A 16,904-nucleotide genomic window follows, 5' to 3' on the forward strand; every position below is an offset into this window, starting at 1 on the left:
CCAGTAAATGGGGAAATTGGGAGTAGGCACCAGTAAATGGGGGAAGGGCACCAGTAAATGTGGGAATTAGAGGAGGCTCCCAGTTAAATGGAACTGGGGGAGGCTCCAGTAAATGGGATGGGGGAGGTACCAGAAAATGGGGAATTTGGGGAAGCACCAATAAATGGAGGAATTGGGGGAGGCACCAGTAAATGGGGGGATTGGGGGAAGACCACCAGTAAATGGGGGAATTGGGGGAGGCACCAGTAAATGGGGGGATTGGGGGAGGCACCAGTAAATGGAGGAATTGGGGGACGACCACCAGTAAATGGGGGAATTGGGGGAAGGCCACCAGTAAATGGGGAAATTGGGAGTAGGCACCAGTAAATGGGGGAAGTGCACCAGTAAATGGGGGAATTAGAGGAGGCTCCCAGTTAAATGGAACTGGGGGAGGCTCCAGTAAATGGGATGGGGGAGGCACCAGAAAATGGGCGATTTATGGAAGCACCAATAAATGGAGGAATTGGGGGATGGCACCAGTAAATGGGGGAATTGGAGGAGGCACCAGTAAATGGGGAAACTGGGGGAAGGGCTTCAGTGAATGAGGATATTGTGGGAGGCACCAGTAAATGGGAGAATTGGGGGAAGGCACCAGTAAATGGGAGAATTGGTTGAGGCACCAGTAAATAGGAGAATTGGGGGAAGGGCTTCAGTGAAAGAAGAAATTGGGGGCAGAACCAGTAAATGGGAGAGTTGAGGGAGAACACCAGTAAATGGGAGAATTGGGGGAAGGCACCTGTAAATGGGGAAATTGGTTGAGGCACCAGTAAATGGGGGAATTGGGGGAAGGCACCAGTAAATGGGGGAATTGGTTGAGGCACCAGTAAATGGGAGAATTGGGGGAAGGGCTTCAAAGAAGAAATTGGGGGCAGCACCAGTAAATGGGAGATTTGAGCAAGGGCACCAGTAAATGGGAGAATTGGGGGAAGGCACCTGTAAATGGGGGAATTGGTTGAGGCATCAGTAAATGGGAGAATTGGGGGAAGGCACCAGTAAATGGGGGAATTGGTTGAGGCACCAGTAAATGGGAGAATTGGGGAGGGCACCAGTAAATGGGGAAACTGGGGGAAGGGCTTCAGTGAATGAGGAAATTGGGGGCAGCACCAGTAAATGGGATAATTGAGGGTGGGCACCAGTAAATGGGGGAACTGGGGGAAGGGCTTCAGTGAGGAAATTGGGAGTAGACACCAGTAAATGGGGAAATTGGGAGTAGGCACCAGTAAATGGGGGAACTGGGGGAAGGGCTTCAGTGAGGACATTGGGTGAGGCACCAGTAAATGGGGGAATTGGGAGAAGGCACCAGTAAATGGGGAAATTGGGAGTAGACAGCAGTAAATGGGGAAATTGGGAATAGGCACCAGTAAATGGGGAAATTGGGGGAAGGGCATCAGTAAATGGGAGAATTAGAGGAGGCTCCCAGTTATATGGAATTGGGGGAAGCTCCAGTAAATGGGATTAGGGAGGTACCAGAAAATGGGGGATTTGGGGAAGCACCAGTAAATGGAAGAATTGGGGGAGGCACCAGTAAATGGGGCAATTGGGGAGGCACCAGTAAATGGAGGAATTGGGGGAGGCACCAGTAAATGGGGGAATTGGGGGACGACCACCAGTAAATAGGGGAATTGGGAGAATGCACCAGTAAATGGGGGAAGGGCACCAGTAAATGTGGGAATTAGAGGAGGCTCCCAGTTAAATGGAACTGGGGGAGGCTCCAGTAAATGGGATGGGGGAGGTACCAGAAAATGGGGGATTTGGGGAAGCATCAATAAATGGAGGAATTGGGGGAGAGGCACCAGTAAATGGGGGGATTGGGGAGGCACCAGTAAATGGGGTTGGAGGAGGCACCAGTAAATGGAGAAATTGGAGGAGGCACCTGTAAATGGGGAAATTGGGGAGGCACCAGTAAATGGGGTTGGAGGAGGCACCAGTAAATGGAGAAATTGGAGGAGGCACCTGTAAATGGAGGAATTGGGGGAGGCATCAGGAAATGGAGGAATTGGAGTAGACACCAGTAAATGGAGGAATTGGGGGAGGCACCAGGAAATGGGGGAATTTGGAGAAGGCACCAGTAAATGGGGTAATTGGGAGTAGGCACCAGTAAATGGGGGAAGGGCACCAGTAAATGTGGGAATTAGAGGAGGCTCCCAGTTAAATGGAACTGGGGGAGGCTCCAGTAAATGGGATGGGGGAGGTACCAGAAAATGGGAGATTTGGGGAAGCACCAATAAATGGAGGAATTGGGGGAGGCATCAGTAAATGGGGGGATTGGGGGAAGGCCACCAGTACATGGGGGAAATGGGGGAAGACCACCAGTAAATGGGGGAATTGGGGGAGGCACCAGTAAATGGGGGGATTGGGGGAAGGCCACCAGGATATGGGGGGATTGGGGGAAGGCCATCAGTACATGAGGGAAATGGGGGAAAGGCACCAGGAAATGGGGGAATTGGGGGAAGACGACCAGTACATGGGGGAAATGGGGGAAAGGCACCAGGAAATGGGTGAATTGGGGGAAGGGCACCAGAAAATGGGGGAATTGCACCAGTAAATGGGGGAATTGGGGGAAGGGCACCAGTAAATGGGGGAATTGGGGGAGGCACCAGTAAATGGGGTTGAAGGAGGCACCAGTAAATGGAGGAATTGGAGGAGGCACCATTAAATGGAGGAATTGGGGGAGGCACCAGTAAATGGGGGGATTGGGGGAAGGCCACCAGTATATGGGGGGATTGGGGGAAGGCCATCAGTACATGAGGGAAATGGGGGAAAGGCACCAGGAAATGGGGGAATTGGGGGAAGGTCACTAGTACATGGGGGAAATGGGGGAAAGGCACCAGAAAATGGGGGAATTGGGGGAAGGGCACCAGAAAATGGGGGAATTGCACTAGTAAATGGGGGAATTGGGGGAAGGGCACCAATAAATGGGGGAATTGGGGGAGGCACCAGTAAATGGGGTTGGAGGAGGCACCAGTAAATGGAGGAATTGGAGGAGGCTCCAGTAAATGGAGGGATTGGGGGAAGGCCACCAGTACATGGGGGAAATGGGGGAATTGGGGGAGGCTCCAGTAAATGAGGTTGGAGGAGGCACCAGTAAATGGAGGAATTGGAGGAGGCACCAGTAAATGGAGGAATTGGGGAGGCACCAGTAAATGGGGGGAATGGGTGAAGGCCACCAGTACATGGGGGAAAGGCACCAGGAAATGGGGAAATTGGGGGATGGCCACCAGTACCTGGGGGAAATGGCGGAAATGGGGGAAAGGCACCAGAATATGGGGGAATTGGGGGAAGGGCACCAGAAAATGGGGGAATTGCACCAGTAAATGGGGGAATTGGGGGAAGGGCACCAGTAAATGGGATTAGGGGAGGCTCCACTAAATGAATTGGGAAGGGCACCAGTAAATGTGGGGCTTGGGCGTGGGGGTACCTGTAATAGGGGGGATTGGGGGTCTGGGGGTAGTACCAGTAAATGGGGGATTGGGGGTGGGACCCAGTAAATGGAGTCTGGGGAAGGCACCAGTAAATGGGGGAGGACAACAGTAAAGGCTATGGAGCAAGAGTTGGAAAGTGGGATGTGGCTCGATGGCTCCATGTCGACTGGCACGGTCATGATGGGCTGAATGGCCTCCTTCTGTGCTGATTCTATGATTCTTTGGGCACCCGGTGCGGAGGGGTGAGGGACGGGAGGAGGTTCTCCACATTGGTCTGTTCCTGGGCCTGGCCAAGGTGGCAATTCACAGGTCCAGGCTGCGGGCCATCGGGGACCATCCGCCCCGATCGTCTATCCCTCTTCCAATGTTACGTTCGCACCTGGGTGTCCCTGGAGACAGAGCATGCAGTGTTCACCAATTTGCTTGAGGCCTTCTGCGGCCGGTGGGCGCCGCAGGGACTGGCGTGCATCATTGATGCCAAAAATGCTATTTTAATTTGAGTTTTTGTTTTATTTATTCGATTTTAATAAAGTTATTTATTTATAAAATGTATATAAAGGGGGCCTGGGGTATAAAGGCTTCCTTAAAAAAAAAGAAAAAAAAAAACAGGGTTAGATACAGAGTAAAGCTCCCTCTACAAAAGCTAGTGGCTAGGTACCAAAAAAAAATGTAAAAGGCTAATGGAACGCTGGCTTTTATCTCAAGTGGGTTAGAATACAAAGGGGTAGAAATTATGCTAGTTGTATAAAATTCTCAGTTATCATCTGAAGTGACTGTGTTCAGTCCTGGGCCCCACACCACTGGACGAATATATTGGCCTTGGAGAGGGTGCAGTGTAGATTCACCAGAATGATCCCAGGGCTCCAAGGGTTAAATTATGAGGACAGGTTGCATAGACTCAGCTTGTATTCCCTCGAGTTTAGAAGATTAAGGGATGATCTAACTGATGTGTTTAAGATAATTAAAGGATTTCATTGGGTAGAATAAGAGAAAATATTTCCTCTGATTGCGGGGGGGGGGGGGGGGTCTGTGGGGCAGGGCTGGAGGGTGGAGGGAGTCTACGACAAGGAGGAAGAACCTTAAAATTGGAGCCAGGCCGTTCAGGGGTGATGCCGGGAAGCACTTCTTCACGCAAAGGGGAGTGGGAAGCTGGAACTCTCTCCCCCAAAAAGGCTGTAGATGCTGAGGAGTAAGTTGAAAATTTTAAAACTGATATTGCTAGGTTTTTGTTAGACAAGGGTGTTAAGGGTTGCGGAACCAAGGCGGATAAATGGAGTTAAGATACCGATCAGCCATGATGTGATTGAATGGTGGAATGAGCTTCAGCGGCTGAATGGCCTCCTCGTGTTCCTACATCTGAGGATGGGAGACTGGATCTGAGCACATCCTCAATGCAGATTCCTAATAACCTTAGCTAACCCCTCTCAAGGGTAGGGCAATCTTAGATGCACCTGCCAGTCTTCTCAAGGGTAAGCTGTGTGGTATTAGCTGGTTAAACTCCAGCGATACACTTGAGAGTCCCTAAGTCTCAGTCCTTGCTCACCTATGTATAAATTCTCTTTAGTTTAGGTGAATGAAGCGTGTCCTTTTGTGCAGTATGTGTCTGCTGCATTTCAAGCAAACAGAATCTCTACCAGTGTGGATTTCATAGTACTTGATGACTCTTAACATGTAGATTAAATACCTTGCTGTGATTCCAGCTCCTGCTGTTGCTGCTGGAGACTGAGATGCTGATGTTCGTACAGTGCATCTCCTTATGACTCATGACAACATGTGCCGAGTGTCAGCCTTGGCTCGGTTGGTAGCACTATCCCCTTTGAGTCAGGAGGCTGCGGGTTCAATATTAGCCCAGGGCTTGAATGCACAACCCTCAGCTGCCATTTCAGTGCAAGACTGAGAGAGTGCTTCATTGTCGGAGCTGCCGTCTTTTGAATGAGATGCAAACCCCTTTTGGCCTGGTCGTATGGACATGAAGTATTCCCATGGCTCTACTGGAAGAAGAACAGGGGAGTTCTCCCAATATCCTGGCCAATATCCCTCCCTCAACTAATGTCACCAAAAGGTCATTTATCTCATTCGACCTTTGTGGGATCTTGCTATGCACAAAATTAACAACCAAATTAGCTCCAACAACAAAAAGAGCACTTCAAAAATAATGAATTGGCTGTGAAGTGCTTTGGGATGTCCTGGGGACCTGAAAGGTGGAAAATTACAGCAACTGCTTTCTTTACAACTGATAAGAAACACCATTACCTCCCTCGTGGTCATCGTGTCAAAGACTTCTTCTCCGTCCTGGAACAGAAGTCAAATCAAGAGTATTTATTGGGACAATGAGTACCTTTCGTTCATTCAATGTGAGGGTTGGGACCACGTGCAACATTCTTCGCCTCTGCTTTGCAATGGGGCGCGTGGGTCGGTAGGACAGATTGGCTCATTGACACACCCAAAACAGAATCCGCTCCTCTATTTTACCCATGGCCGATTGGTCATCCTGGGGAGCTCCACGGATAGTAGCAGTGCACAGCTTTTTAAAACTTTGCACCAAGCCCCCAACCCAGTCAACGCAGCCTGCTCCAGTCTAGGTATCAGCGGGCAGTGCAGATAGCCTACCTGCTCCCCATCAACAACTCAACGGCCAGCGCTCCTTCCCAACCTCCCTGTCTTTGTCCCTCCCGAAACTTAACCGCCTCGTCAGACGGAAATTACAGCCTCCTTCCCTCCCGAAACCAGAATTGTAGTTGGAATTAACATCTGTGCTGATTACCATGGTGTAACAACGAAATCGCTTCTGCTTGTTCGATTTTGGTGGGCGACTTTCCAGAACCACTTTGTCCTGTCAATGAGAAAAGAAACATGAGAGTTTTTTTTCCCTCTCCTTTATATTTTTTCCCGTTACCTTGGTTTCTTTCAATCTCTTATAAAATGTCGCAGCTGAGAGGGAGAGTGGGCGAGCTAGTCCCATCTCTAGACATCGTCGGGATGTAACCAGCCTCTTGGAGGTAGGTGAGAGTTGCCCCCTCAGGGGCAACGTGCCCTCCAAGTTCCCTCCTTACCTCCCTCAGAGGCTCTTTCCTCCTGATGACTCGATGGATCCCAGAAAGCCAATGAGCAGAAGACCTGCATCCAACTTTACCATGAGACATCACATGGCGCGTGAACGTACTATGGCATCAAATCAACCACTGATAGAGACATAAAGAATAGTCGTTCATTTTAATGTGAAGGTGAAACTGCGCAAGATGTTGGTTAAGTCACAGTAGTGACGTTCTTTCACTGACCTTTTCTCGGGATGTGAACGTCACTGGCAAGGTTGACATTTATTGCTCATCCCAAGTTACCCTGAGAAGATGGCAATGGGTCTTATTCTGGAACCACTGCACGTATGTAAAATGCAAATGCTACATTAATAAATGACGGCCCAGTTCTCCAAATGCAGGCATCACTGGCAAGGCTAACAACTGTTGCCCGTTCCTAGTTGCCCCTTGAGAAGGTGGTGGTGAACCTTCTTCTTGAACAGCTGCAGTCCGTGTGTTGAAGGTGCTCCCACTGTGTTGTTAGGGAGGGATTTCCAGGATCCCGACACAGTGACGATGAAGGAACAGCAACGGATGAAAGGCCATCAACCTGAAATGTTAACTCTATTTCTCTCTCCACAGATGCTGCCTGACTCACTGAGCGTTTTCCAGCATTTTTCTGTGTATTGTCTCTGATTGCCAGCCTCCGCAGTATTTTGCTCTTGTTGGAGGAACGGTGTTACAAGTCCGAGTCAGGATGAGGACTTTGTCCTTCTCGGTGGTGGAGGTTGCGGTGGGTGAGGAAGTGCTGGTGAACTTTGGGTACCCCATTATAGAAAGGACAGTGGAAAAAGTAGAACACAGATACACCGGAGTAGTACCAGGGATAGAAGGTCTGCTGAAGATAAGAGATTGAAGAAAGTAGACTTGTATTCAGTGGGGGCGGAGAAGATTAAGCAGAGCTTACTGGAGAGTTCACAGTTTTGAGAGGGCAGATACTGAACAAGAAATTCCATTGGTCAGTTAATCAATAACTCAGTAATTGAATCAGAAGTGCAAGGGGTAATTTTCTTTCCAAGAAAGGGTTATTAGAGTACGGAGTGCTTGACCAAAAATAACTATTTAAAAGGGAATTATATAAATGCATTATCTATCTATACATTTATAAAAGTTGTTCCGAAGAAGGGTCACTGACCCGAAACGTTAACTCTGCTTCTCTTTCCACAGATGCTGCCAGACCTGCTGAGTGGTTCCAGCATTTCTTGTTTTTATTTCAGATTTCCAGCATCTGCAGTATTTTGCTTTTCTAAAAGTTGTTTGAAGGTTTTTTCATATATTTATTCTCACAAAAGAGATCATTAGAAACTATCTTATATTTAAGACCCTCAGATCTTGCCCACAAGTGGAAAAATATTCTCCATGTCTACTTTATTAGTCTTCAAGATTGTGGAACAGTTTATCAGGTCACCCCTCAGTCTTCTCTTTTCTAGAGAAAAGAGACCGAGCCTGTGTGTGACAGTATACAATATAATAAAGACGTCAAACACTTTTCCGTCAAATTAAGTTACTTTCTGGTCTTAAAGGGGCACATTTACACACAGCTGCAATTTAGCAGCAGAATAATTCATTGTGTGACCTTGGTATCACAGTATTGTCCTAACAGTATCCTGCAAACAACCATGGGCATCACCACGAGAGATTAGCTAGTGCAGTGTCATCCAATAGAAATTGCTGACTATCCCTGGAAGGAAAGCAGCCACAACGATCAAAATTACTTGCACACTCTGCTTTGTATCTCACTGTTTTACCAACAAATGCACAAAAAGGTTGACATGCACGTGCCCTGCAAATGTGAGTATTGAGATCACATGGCCAACGACAGTGTGTTTATTACTGTCTTTTTATTTGCAAATCAGAAATGCAATAAAGCCACGTCTGGATCCTCAGTTAGGCACCTGTGCTACTGGCCAAGGCATTGGGCAACAATGAGCTATTATATGTGGAAAAATAGACAAGGGAACTCGAAACACATACAACAGCAGTGTTTATATATTACATGATGTGTTAGAGAACACCATTGCACTGGGGTAGGGTAAGGCAACATTCGGAGCTGGAGGTTTGCTCCATAAGGTTGTGATGGAATAGATGTAAGGTGACCTGTGGGAAGGTCCTAGGTCCACCCAACGTTTTGGGTCATCTGCTGAGCCTTACTGAGAGACCACCAGTTCTCGGTAGAAGGGATGAAGCAACAACATCCCCAGAAAATTGCCCCCTAGCGTTCCCCCTCTGCCCTCCAACCACTGAGGAGGTTTAGTGGAGATAGGTTGCTGAGAAAGTCCACGTTTTAATCAACGCGGGAGATAGACGAGAAGTATCTGAGGTCCTACCTCTTCATTCTCGATATAGATGTTGTCTTCTCCGTTGAACTGCTGGGTTTCAGGAGGATGGGTGTCTGAAAATAAAATCCGATGAACATGAGGTGAGTGGGCATTGTAATCATTTAGTACTGTGTTTAAATTCAGGAGACTAAGGCACAAGAGACTCAGGAAGGGTATATTGGCCTTGGGAGTGGGTCCAGTGTAGATTCACCAGAATGACCCCGGGGCTAAAAGGCTTATATTATGAAGAGAAGTTGCACAGAGTTGGCTTGTGTTCCTTTAAGTACAAAAGGATAATGGGTGATCAAATGGAGGTGTTTAAAATGATTAAAGCATTTGATAGGTTGATAGAGAGAAGCTATTTCCTCTGGCGGGGTGGGTGGTGGGGGGAGGTGGGATGAGTCCAAAACAAGGGACATAACCTTAAAATTAGAGCCAGGCCGTTCAAGGGGTGATGTCGGGAAGCACTTCTTCACACAAAGGGGAGTGGAAATCTGGAACTCTCTCCCCCAAAAAGCTGTGGATGCTGGAGGTCAACTGAAAATGTTAAAACTGAGATTGGTAGATTTTTGTTGGGTAAGGGTGTTAAGGGTCACAGAAGCAGGGCAGGTTAATGGAGTTATGATCTAACTGAATGGCAGAACAGGTTCGACGGGCAGAATGGCCTCATCCTAATCTTGAGTTTCTATCACAGAGTCCAGAGAACAGGTGCAATTGTAGCCAGCTTCCATACTGCAACAGGCAGCAATGAAGAACTTGCCAAGTGGGTTGTCACAGGTCCAGATCTGTGTCCTATAGACCTGGCTCTACATTGCCTGGACTCTGAGTCTTTAAATAAGTGATTTAATTATTATCTGCAAACATTTCTAGGATGGGAAAAAGGGGTCCTTTTAGCTTCTGCACAGCCTGTTCTTCTCGCCCTTCCCACCCCATCGCACGAAAATCAGGTTTCAGTCAGGCTCGACAGACGTGGAAAATTCTGGAGGGTAAACAGATAGAAATTATTTCCACTGTCGGGGGTGTAAAGAGCATTAAGATCACCACCAAAGGAAGGAAGGGAGAATTAGGAGGAGCATTGTACACAGAGGGTTGTTGGGACATGAAGGTCTAATCTGGAACACTGGGGGAGGGAAGCAGATTCCAGAAAAGCTTTGACAATATTTCAAAAAAACAAATTTTTAGAAGATATGGGGGAAACGCAACTAAAGGGAAAGAACTTACAGAAACCTGGCACAGGTAGGTGGTATGTGAGTGAGCAGACACAACTAAACACTCACCCAATACACAAACATATATACACATCCGCAGGCGGGTTTTTTTTAAAAATTCATTCACGGGATGTGGGTATCACTGGCAAGGCCCGCATTTATTTCCCATCCCTAATTTCCCCAAAGAAGTTGGCGCTGAGCCGCCTTCTTGAATATAACCGAGTGGCTTGCTCGGCCATTTCAGATGGCAGCTGAGAGTCGGCCACATTGCTGTGGGTCTGGAGTCACATGTAGGCCAGACCAGGTCAGGATGGCAGATTTCCTTCCCTAAAGGTCATCAGTGAACCAGTTGGGCTTTTACGACAATCTGGTAGTTTCATGGTCACCACGACTGATAGTAGCTTTTTATGTTAGATTTATTTATTTATTTAACTGAACTTATATTCCTCAGCTACTGTGGTGGGATTTGAACGCTCATCTCCAAAACATTAACCTGGGCCTCTGGATTACCAGTCCAGTCACAGAACCACGACACTACACAGGCACGCACACAAATACAGACAGATTTATATATGCACACACAAAAATACAAAGAAACTAAAATAAAGCCAGCATACACACGCATACAGGTGTATGCAAAATTACTTGCACACAGAAGTACTTGGACATACATCGACACAATTACACATGCCTGCACGCAGATAAGGATACAATTGGATCCGCAGGTATGCACGATGCACAAACACAGATGTACATTACTCACCCTCCGAGCCAATTCTGTCCGAAGGTGAGTTATTCTGAATTAAATAAAACATTAGCATAAATGTGAATAGTTTTAGATACAAGTCTGTGACCAGCACGAAACCCATGAGTACATTTTGATATATTTTATTTGGAACTGTGAAGACCCTGTCTGCTTAGGAGCGATAACATATATTTGATGTTTCACGCCCTTTAACTCAGAATTTGTTTTGACTCGTAAGTTTATTTTTCAACCAAGCCCACACCCCCACAAAATATTTTCTATATTTAGACATCATTGCGGCAGCATTAGGAGGTAACAAGTCCCTTTGATTTCAGAATCCAAAGTCCTAATCATCACAGCATGCTCATGACCTTCTTCCCAAGTGCTCCAAGGCACTGCCAAGGGTTGACTCAATAATGGAACCTGTTGCTGGGGGCTGAGCTTGACCACCCCAAAGCCCACGTTCTAATTTGGTCAGGTGTTCCTGGATGGGGAACACATCAACACCCCTGCACGTATTTGTGGGGTTCCCTGGTTGTTACTCTTGCCATTTTCTCTAAGCCTCTGAGCTTAGATAAGTAGAGAGAGTCTCCACGGGAGGAGCATGGACTCTCTACTGCAAGCCAACTGAAACTCCAGTCGTGCAGATCCCTCAGTACTTTCATTTGGAGGCTCTTTTAACACAGTGATGAGTCCATGAATGGAGTGGGCTTTCTGGGACAATGATCATTCTCGTTTTTCCTTCATTTTGGAAAAAAAAAGACCCTCTCTCTCAGCTCCACTACTCACCTCATGATCTGATAAAGCCTCTGGGGGTTGCCTCGATTGTTCCAGAATGTACCTCAGCCTTCTCTCCGGACTAAGTTGCTCCGCTAGAAGTTTGGCAAGGTTTTTGCGCTTAATGGATCCCAGGAGAACCTTGGATTCTAGAAAACCAAAGGAAGCATAGATGTTTTACTTTATATCCTGGGCAATCTTCTGCTACTTGCAGTTCCTTCACTCCCAAGGTGATTTTTAAAGGTTTTCTTCGGGTTTTATGGTTATATTTCCTCCCCTCCCCTGTGCTCCTCTCCTCTCCTGAAGACGTCAGCTCTTGCTGGGGTAGGGGCCCATGGGAATGGTAGCCCTCTGATATCTCACCCTTCCTGGGCAGAGTTAACTCAGGCGATTGATGTCGGGGAGTGTGGTTGATTGTGTGAGGCATCGGGAGTGAACACATCCACAGTAATGTAGTGCAGGCTTGAGGGTAGTTAACTTCGACCCTGTGCACTGGAGAGCAATGTACAGCTACCCTAGGAGACCTTAAACTAAAGACCCAAACATGAATCATGGATTTTGGTGGATGGGGGTTAAACACCTCTACTTTATACATTTTCTCCAATTCTTGGGAGGAGGATTGTGAATCGGGAGAGGGAGGAAAACGGGTTCTAGTTTGACAGTCTGTGCAAAACCTGCCCCTTTCACTGGACCACTACTCCTCAGTTGGTAGTCCTGCTCATGAATATTGGGTTTATTGGCTTGTCACTTCTTTCAACCCTTAATACAAGTTCAAGGAAACACAGAGACATCTGATTAATATCCATTATTCATAAAATCACTGGTACCGCCTATTCCGTGCCCATTAGACTGGTACCAAAAGTTACTCGCGCAATGGACTCATTGGGTGTCATAAGCGAAACGTCTTGACTGCTCATGCTAGCCTCAGCAAGACTAAATAGAAGTCTCCAAGGAGCTCCAGTGTGTCCTATCTTTATAGGATTAAGTGCGTCGCTCTAACGTGACACTTAGATTAGTGTGCCCGTTCTATGTTTAGCGAGCACGTGCGTATGTTTACCTAACACGTCACCACGTCAAATGACGTTCCTACATCCCTTCTTCAAACATGCCTGTGCCATACCATCGATCTCTGTCCATTGTCCTTTCTACATCAGTAAACACATCTGTCAGTCATGGCCTACACTCTCATGCCTTCTTGATATATTTTGCAGCCAGCACTGTTCATGTCTCAAATACCCTTTCCTGTAACCAGACTATCTGGCCCGATGCCCATTAATCAACATTCCTTTCTCATAGGAAGGAAGCAACATAGGAAACACAGAAACTTCTATTGAGTCTCGCTGAGGCTAGCATGAGGCTAGAAAGGATGAAACGTAGGAAGCTAGGAACAGCAGGAGGCCGTTAAGGCCCCTGAGCCTGCTCCGCCATTCAACCAGATTGTGACAGATCTGTACCTTAACTCCATCTACCCGTCTTGGCTCCATAACCCTCAACACCCTTACCCAACAAAAATCTATCAATCTCACTTTTGAAATTTTCAATTCCCATAGACTGCTATTGGGTCCACAACATTTAGACACTGACCTTTTCACGATCGACCCCATCAACTACTACAGAATCCCTTTAATATGCCATGGCTATGGCTGTTCTACCTAGAGTACCTCGTCTCACAAACAGAATTAAACAGAAGTACCTGTCGAGTCAACCAGAGGGAACTGTTTCAGATCTGTATTCTTCAGCAGATTTCGGATGTCTTTGTATTTCAAGTCCTTTGCTAGATACTTCAGGTCTGTCACCATAAAATCCTCTGCGTAGATATCATGGGCACTGGAATAAGAAGCCTTACATTCAGTGCATCCAATCTGCAGGGAATCCAGTCATCCATGAACTGTTCTCTGACCCTTGTTCCTTTCTTTAGTCTGCTCCACTCCCAAAGCACTGGCTAACGCAGGGATACAGTTCCACCCTCCTATACCTTGGCCAAGTGGTAATTTTTCTAGTGTAAGCCTAGACAGATCAGTGGTGTTTGGCTATTTTACTGTAAGATGCATCACAGCCAAGCCTGAGCCTGTCCTCACTGAACATCTACAGACAAGTGTGTGAACACACACACATGCACACTCTTTTGTGCACCTGCCTTTAAATGCTCATTAAGAACAGGCTCAGGCTATACCTCTCACAGTAACACAGCCACGTATACTTGAGTGCTGTTGCAGCTGCACCCATCCAGGCAAGTGGAACATATTCCAGCACACTCCCAACTTGTGCCTTGTAGTAGAGATACTTTGGGGGTCAGTTCAAAAGGTATGGCACTTCAACACTGCACAGTTAAGGTTCTGGCCAACGCCGAGCCCCAGGACGTTGATGGTGGAAATTTGGTCATGGTATTGGGAGTCAAGCAGGGCGGGGAGGGGGTGGCGGTGTGCTGGTTAGACTCTCTTTTGGTGGAGATGGTCATTGTCTTGGTTTGCTTGGAGAGAAAGACGTGCATTTATGCAGTGTCTTTCACAACCTTAGGATAACACAAAGAGTTTTACAGCCAATGATGTACTTTTCACACTGTTGTAAAGTAGGAAACATGGCAGCCAATTTGTGCACAGCAAGCTCCCACAAATAGCAATGGGATAATGACCAGATCACCTGTTTTAGTGATGTTAATCGAGGGACAAATATTCATCTTAATGGCCAAGACAGCAGGCAGAACTACCCAGCTCTTCTTCCAATAGTGCAATCATATACATTCACCTGAGGGGGCAGGTAGGGTCCAGTCTGATGTCTCATTTGAAAGATGGCGCATCCGACAGTGCAGCGTGTCAGTCTGGATTATGCACTCATATTGCCAGATAAACCCACAATATTCTGACGCACAGGCGAGTGAGCTACCCAATGAGGCATGGCTGGCGCATCACAAACTCTCAAAACATAGGCCCATTATATTCATTCTTTCCCTTACCCACTCTTCCCCACCGTCAGCTTGGGCAGATAGGGCAGCTTCTTCACAATGACGATCCCGTCGAAGAAGGACGGCTGGGATCGCTGGCTGATCACGTTGGCTACCAACACGGCGATGAGAACTGGCAGGATGTGGGACATCTGCCCCGTCAGCTCAAACACCAGCACCGCCGTGGAGATGGTGTGGGTGACAGCTCCGGAATAGGCTGCAGCCCCTACGGCGAGAGCACACGCGCGGAAAGAGAGAGGCTAGTTCAACTCTGGAAACACCTGTGAACGGAGCGGTAACCCGGGATTCCCTCCCACCGCAAGTTCTTTATTGGACGCGGGACGCAATTATCCCGCATTTAATGCACAGTGACGGGAGTTTTGACGCTGCTAATGCTGCTGGAAGTCAATGGGAGGCAGCGATGAGATTACAGAGCTGTGAAAAGGTTTTGCAGGGTTTCGCTGCTGTCAGAGATTAGAGGCAGTTGGATCTTGCACAGACTGGCTCACGAGCAAGAGTTGGAAGGGCATTGAGAATCCAGAAAACAGCATAGCCCATTTTTGGCTTCGAGACTTTGAGCTAATGGGGTAGATGTTCCAATTTTCACCTGGGGCTATTAGTTGTGATAGGCCACATGCTATAATTAGTTCCATTCACTTCAATAGGGAAGATAATCAAATGGTTTCTTTAACCGGTGCCTGATGCACAACACGAGTTTAACTGTCAGACAGCAAGCTGAAGATCTACAATCTTAGGGATTGCGGCAGGGGAAGAGGGTCATAATAATGCCATGGGATCTTTAACGCCCACCTGAAAGGGCAGACGGGGCTTCTGTGTAGCGTCTCACCTGAAAGACAGCACCTCCGGGCCGTGCAGCACTCCCTCAGTACTGCACTGGAAGAGTCAGCCAGAAACATGTGCTCAAGTCCCTGGAGTGGGGCTCAAACCCACAACACTACTTCTCATGGTGACTGCGCTTCAAAAGTAAGTCATGGATTGTTAAGCACTTTCGGGCATCCTGAAGATGGAGGATCTTTTTTTCCTACTTTGGCTCAGTGCCCTCAGGGATGGATGAATGCGGGTGAGGACTGGCTCTGACAGACGGTGAGGTTTGCAGGCGGAATCAGTCTGCGCATTGCAGAAGCATCAAAGCAGGTTAGTAACTTTGGCACCTCACAAGAGTAACAAGATGATTGTCTGGTGCACAAAACAATAACGATGACAATGTAGACTGACACAGCGCCTTTACCGTAGTAAAATATCTCTAAGGCGCTTTACAGGGGGCGTCAAACAAAATCTGACACCGAGTCTTATAAGGAGATAATAAGACAGGTGTACAATAACTTAGTCAAAGAGGCAGGTTTAAAGAAATGTCTGAAAAGAGAAAAGAGAGGTAGAGAGGTTTTTGGAGGGAATTCCAGAGCTTAGGGCCCAGGCAGCTGAAGGCACGGCAGCCAATGGTGAAGTGATTGAAAGAGGGGATGCTCAAGAGGTCAGTATTAGAGGAGCACAGAGATCGCGGAGGGTTGTGGGGCTGGAGGAGATTACAGAGACAGGGAGGGGCAAGACTTGGAGCAATCTGAAGACAAGAAAGATTGAAAAATGGACGCGTTGCTTAGGAGTCAATGTAGGTCAGTGAGCACGGGGGTGACAAGTGAATGGAACTTGGTGCAAGTTAGGACATGGACAGCAGAACTTTGAATGAGTCAAGTTTAAGAAGGGTGAAGGATGTCAGTGCCACTGATACTGATGACATCCCTTACTGAAGTTGCTCATTATTTGTGATATCAGCCCAGGGTCACTGAGACAGATTACAGATTCTCCGACTGATCGGCAAATTAAAGTACAAAACAACATGTGTCCTGTCACCTGCCAACGCATATCCTGAAGGAGTAATTTTGATGTGAATTCCTTCTGAAATGATTCCTTCCGGAAAGATCTTTGCCATTATCTCCCCATACAGCCGCCCAAGCCCAGCACCTATGGAAGGAGCCAGAGCGTTAGAAACTCTGCTGCTTTAATGGAATCTGAGCCATTCAAACACTCCCAGGACAAGTACAGAACGGCCTAGATACAGAGTAAAGCTCCCTCTACACTGTCCCCATCAAACACTCCCGGGACAGGTACAGGACGTGGTTAGTTACAGAGTAAAGCTCCCTTTACACTGTCCGCATCAAACACTCCCAGGACAGGTACAGCACGGGTGAGATACAGAGTAAAGCTCCCTTTACACTGTCCCCATCAAACACTCCCGGGACAGGTACAGGACGTGGTTAGTTACAGAGTAAAGCTCCCTATACACTGTCCTCATCAAACACTCCCGGGGCAGGTACAGCATGGGGGTTAGATACAGAGTAAAGCTCCCTCTACACTGTCCCCA

General features: G+C 47.4%; 1 protein-coding gene across 8 annotated transcripts in view; it reads right to left on the reverse strand.

Moving 5' to 3' along the window:
* The window catches only part of LOC137357314 (chloride channel protein ClC-Kb-like), a 198,504-nt gene that overhangs the window by 23,463 nt on the left and 158,137 nt on the right, over positions 1–16,904 (reverse strand). For 6 of the 8 annotated variants that reach the window (XM_068023556.1, XM_068023563.1, XM_068023560.1 and 3 more), the window contains 8 exons: positions 16,394–16,504; positions 14,537–14,750; positions 13,277–13,410; positions 11,596–11,732; positions 10,825–10,858; positions 8,863–8,927; positions 6,226–6,294; positions 5,715–5,753 (listed from right to left, as the gene is read on the reverse strand). In XM_068023556.1, coding sequence (XP_067879657.1) covers positions 5,715–5,753; positions 6,226–6,294; positions 8,863–8,927; positions 10,825–10,858; positions 11,596–11,732; positions 13,277–13,410; positions 14,537–14,750; positions 16,394–16,504 — 803 coding nt within the window. The remainder of the gene's footprint in view (positions 1–5,714; positions 5,754–6,225; positions 6,295–8,862; positions 8,928–10,824; positions 10,859–11,595; positions 11,733–13,276; positions 13,411–14,536; positions 14,751–16,393; positions 16,505–16,904) is intronic. The other 2 variants (XM_068023562.1, XM_068023561.1) reach the window with 2 other exon arrangements.

This window comes from Heterodontus francisci, chromosome 48 (assembly GCF_036365525.1).
Source record: "Heterodontus francisci isolate sHetFra1 chromosome 48, sHetFra1.hap1, whole genome shotgun sequence".
NCBI lineage: Eukaryota > Metazoa > Chordata > Chondrichthyes > Heterodontiformes > Heterodontidae > Heterodontus > Heterodontus francisci.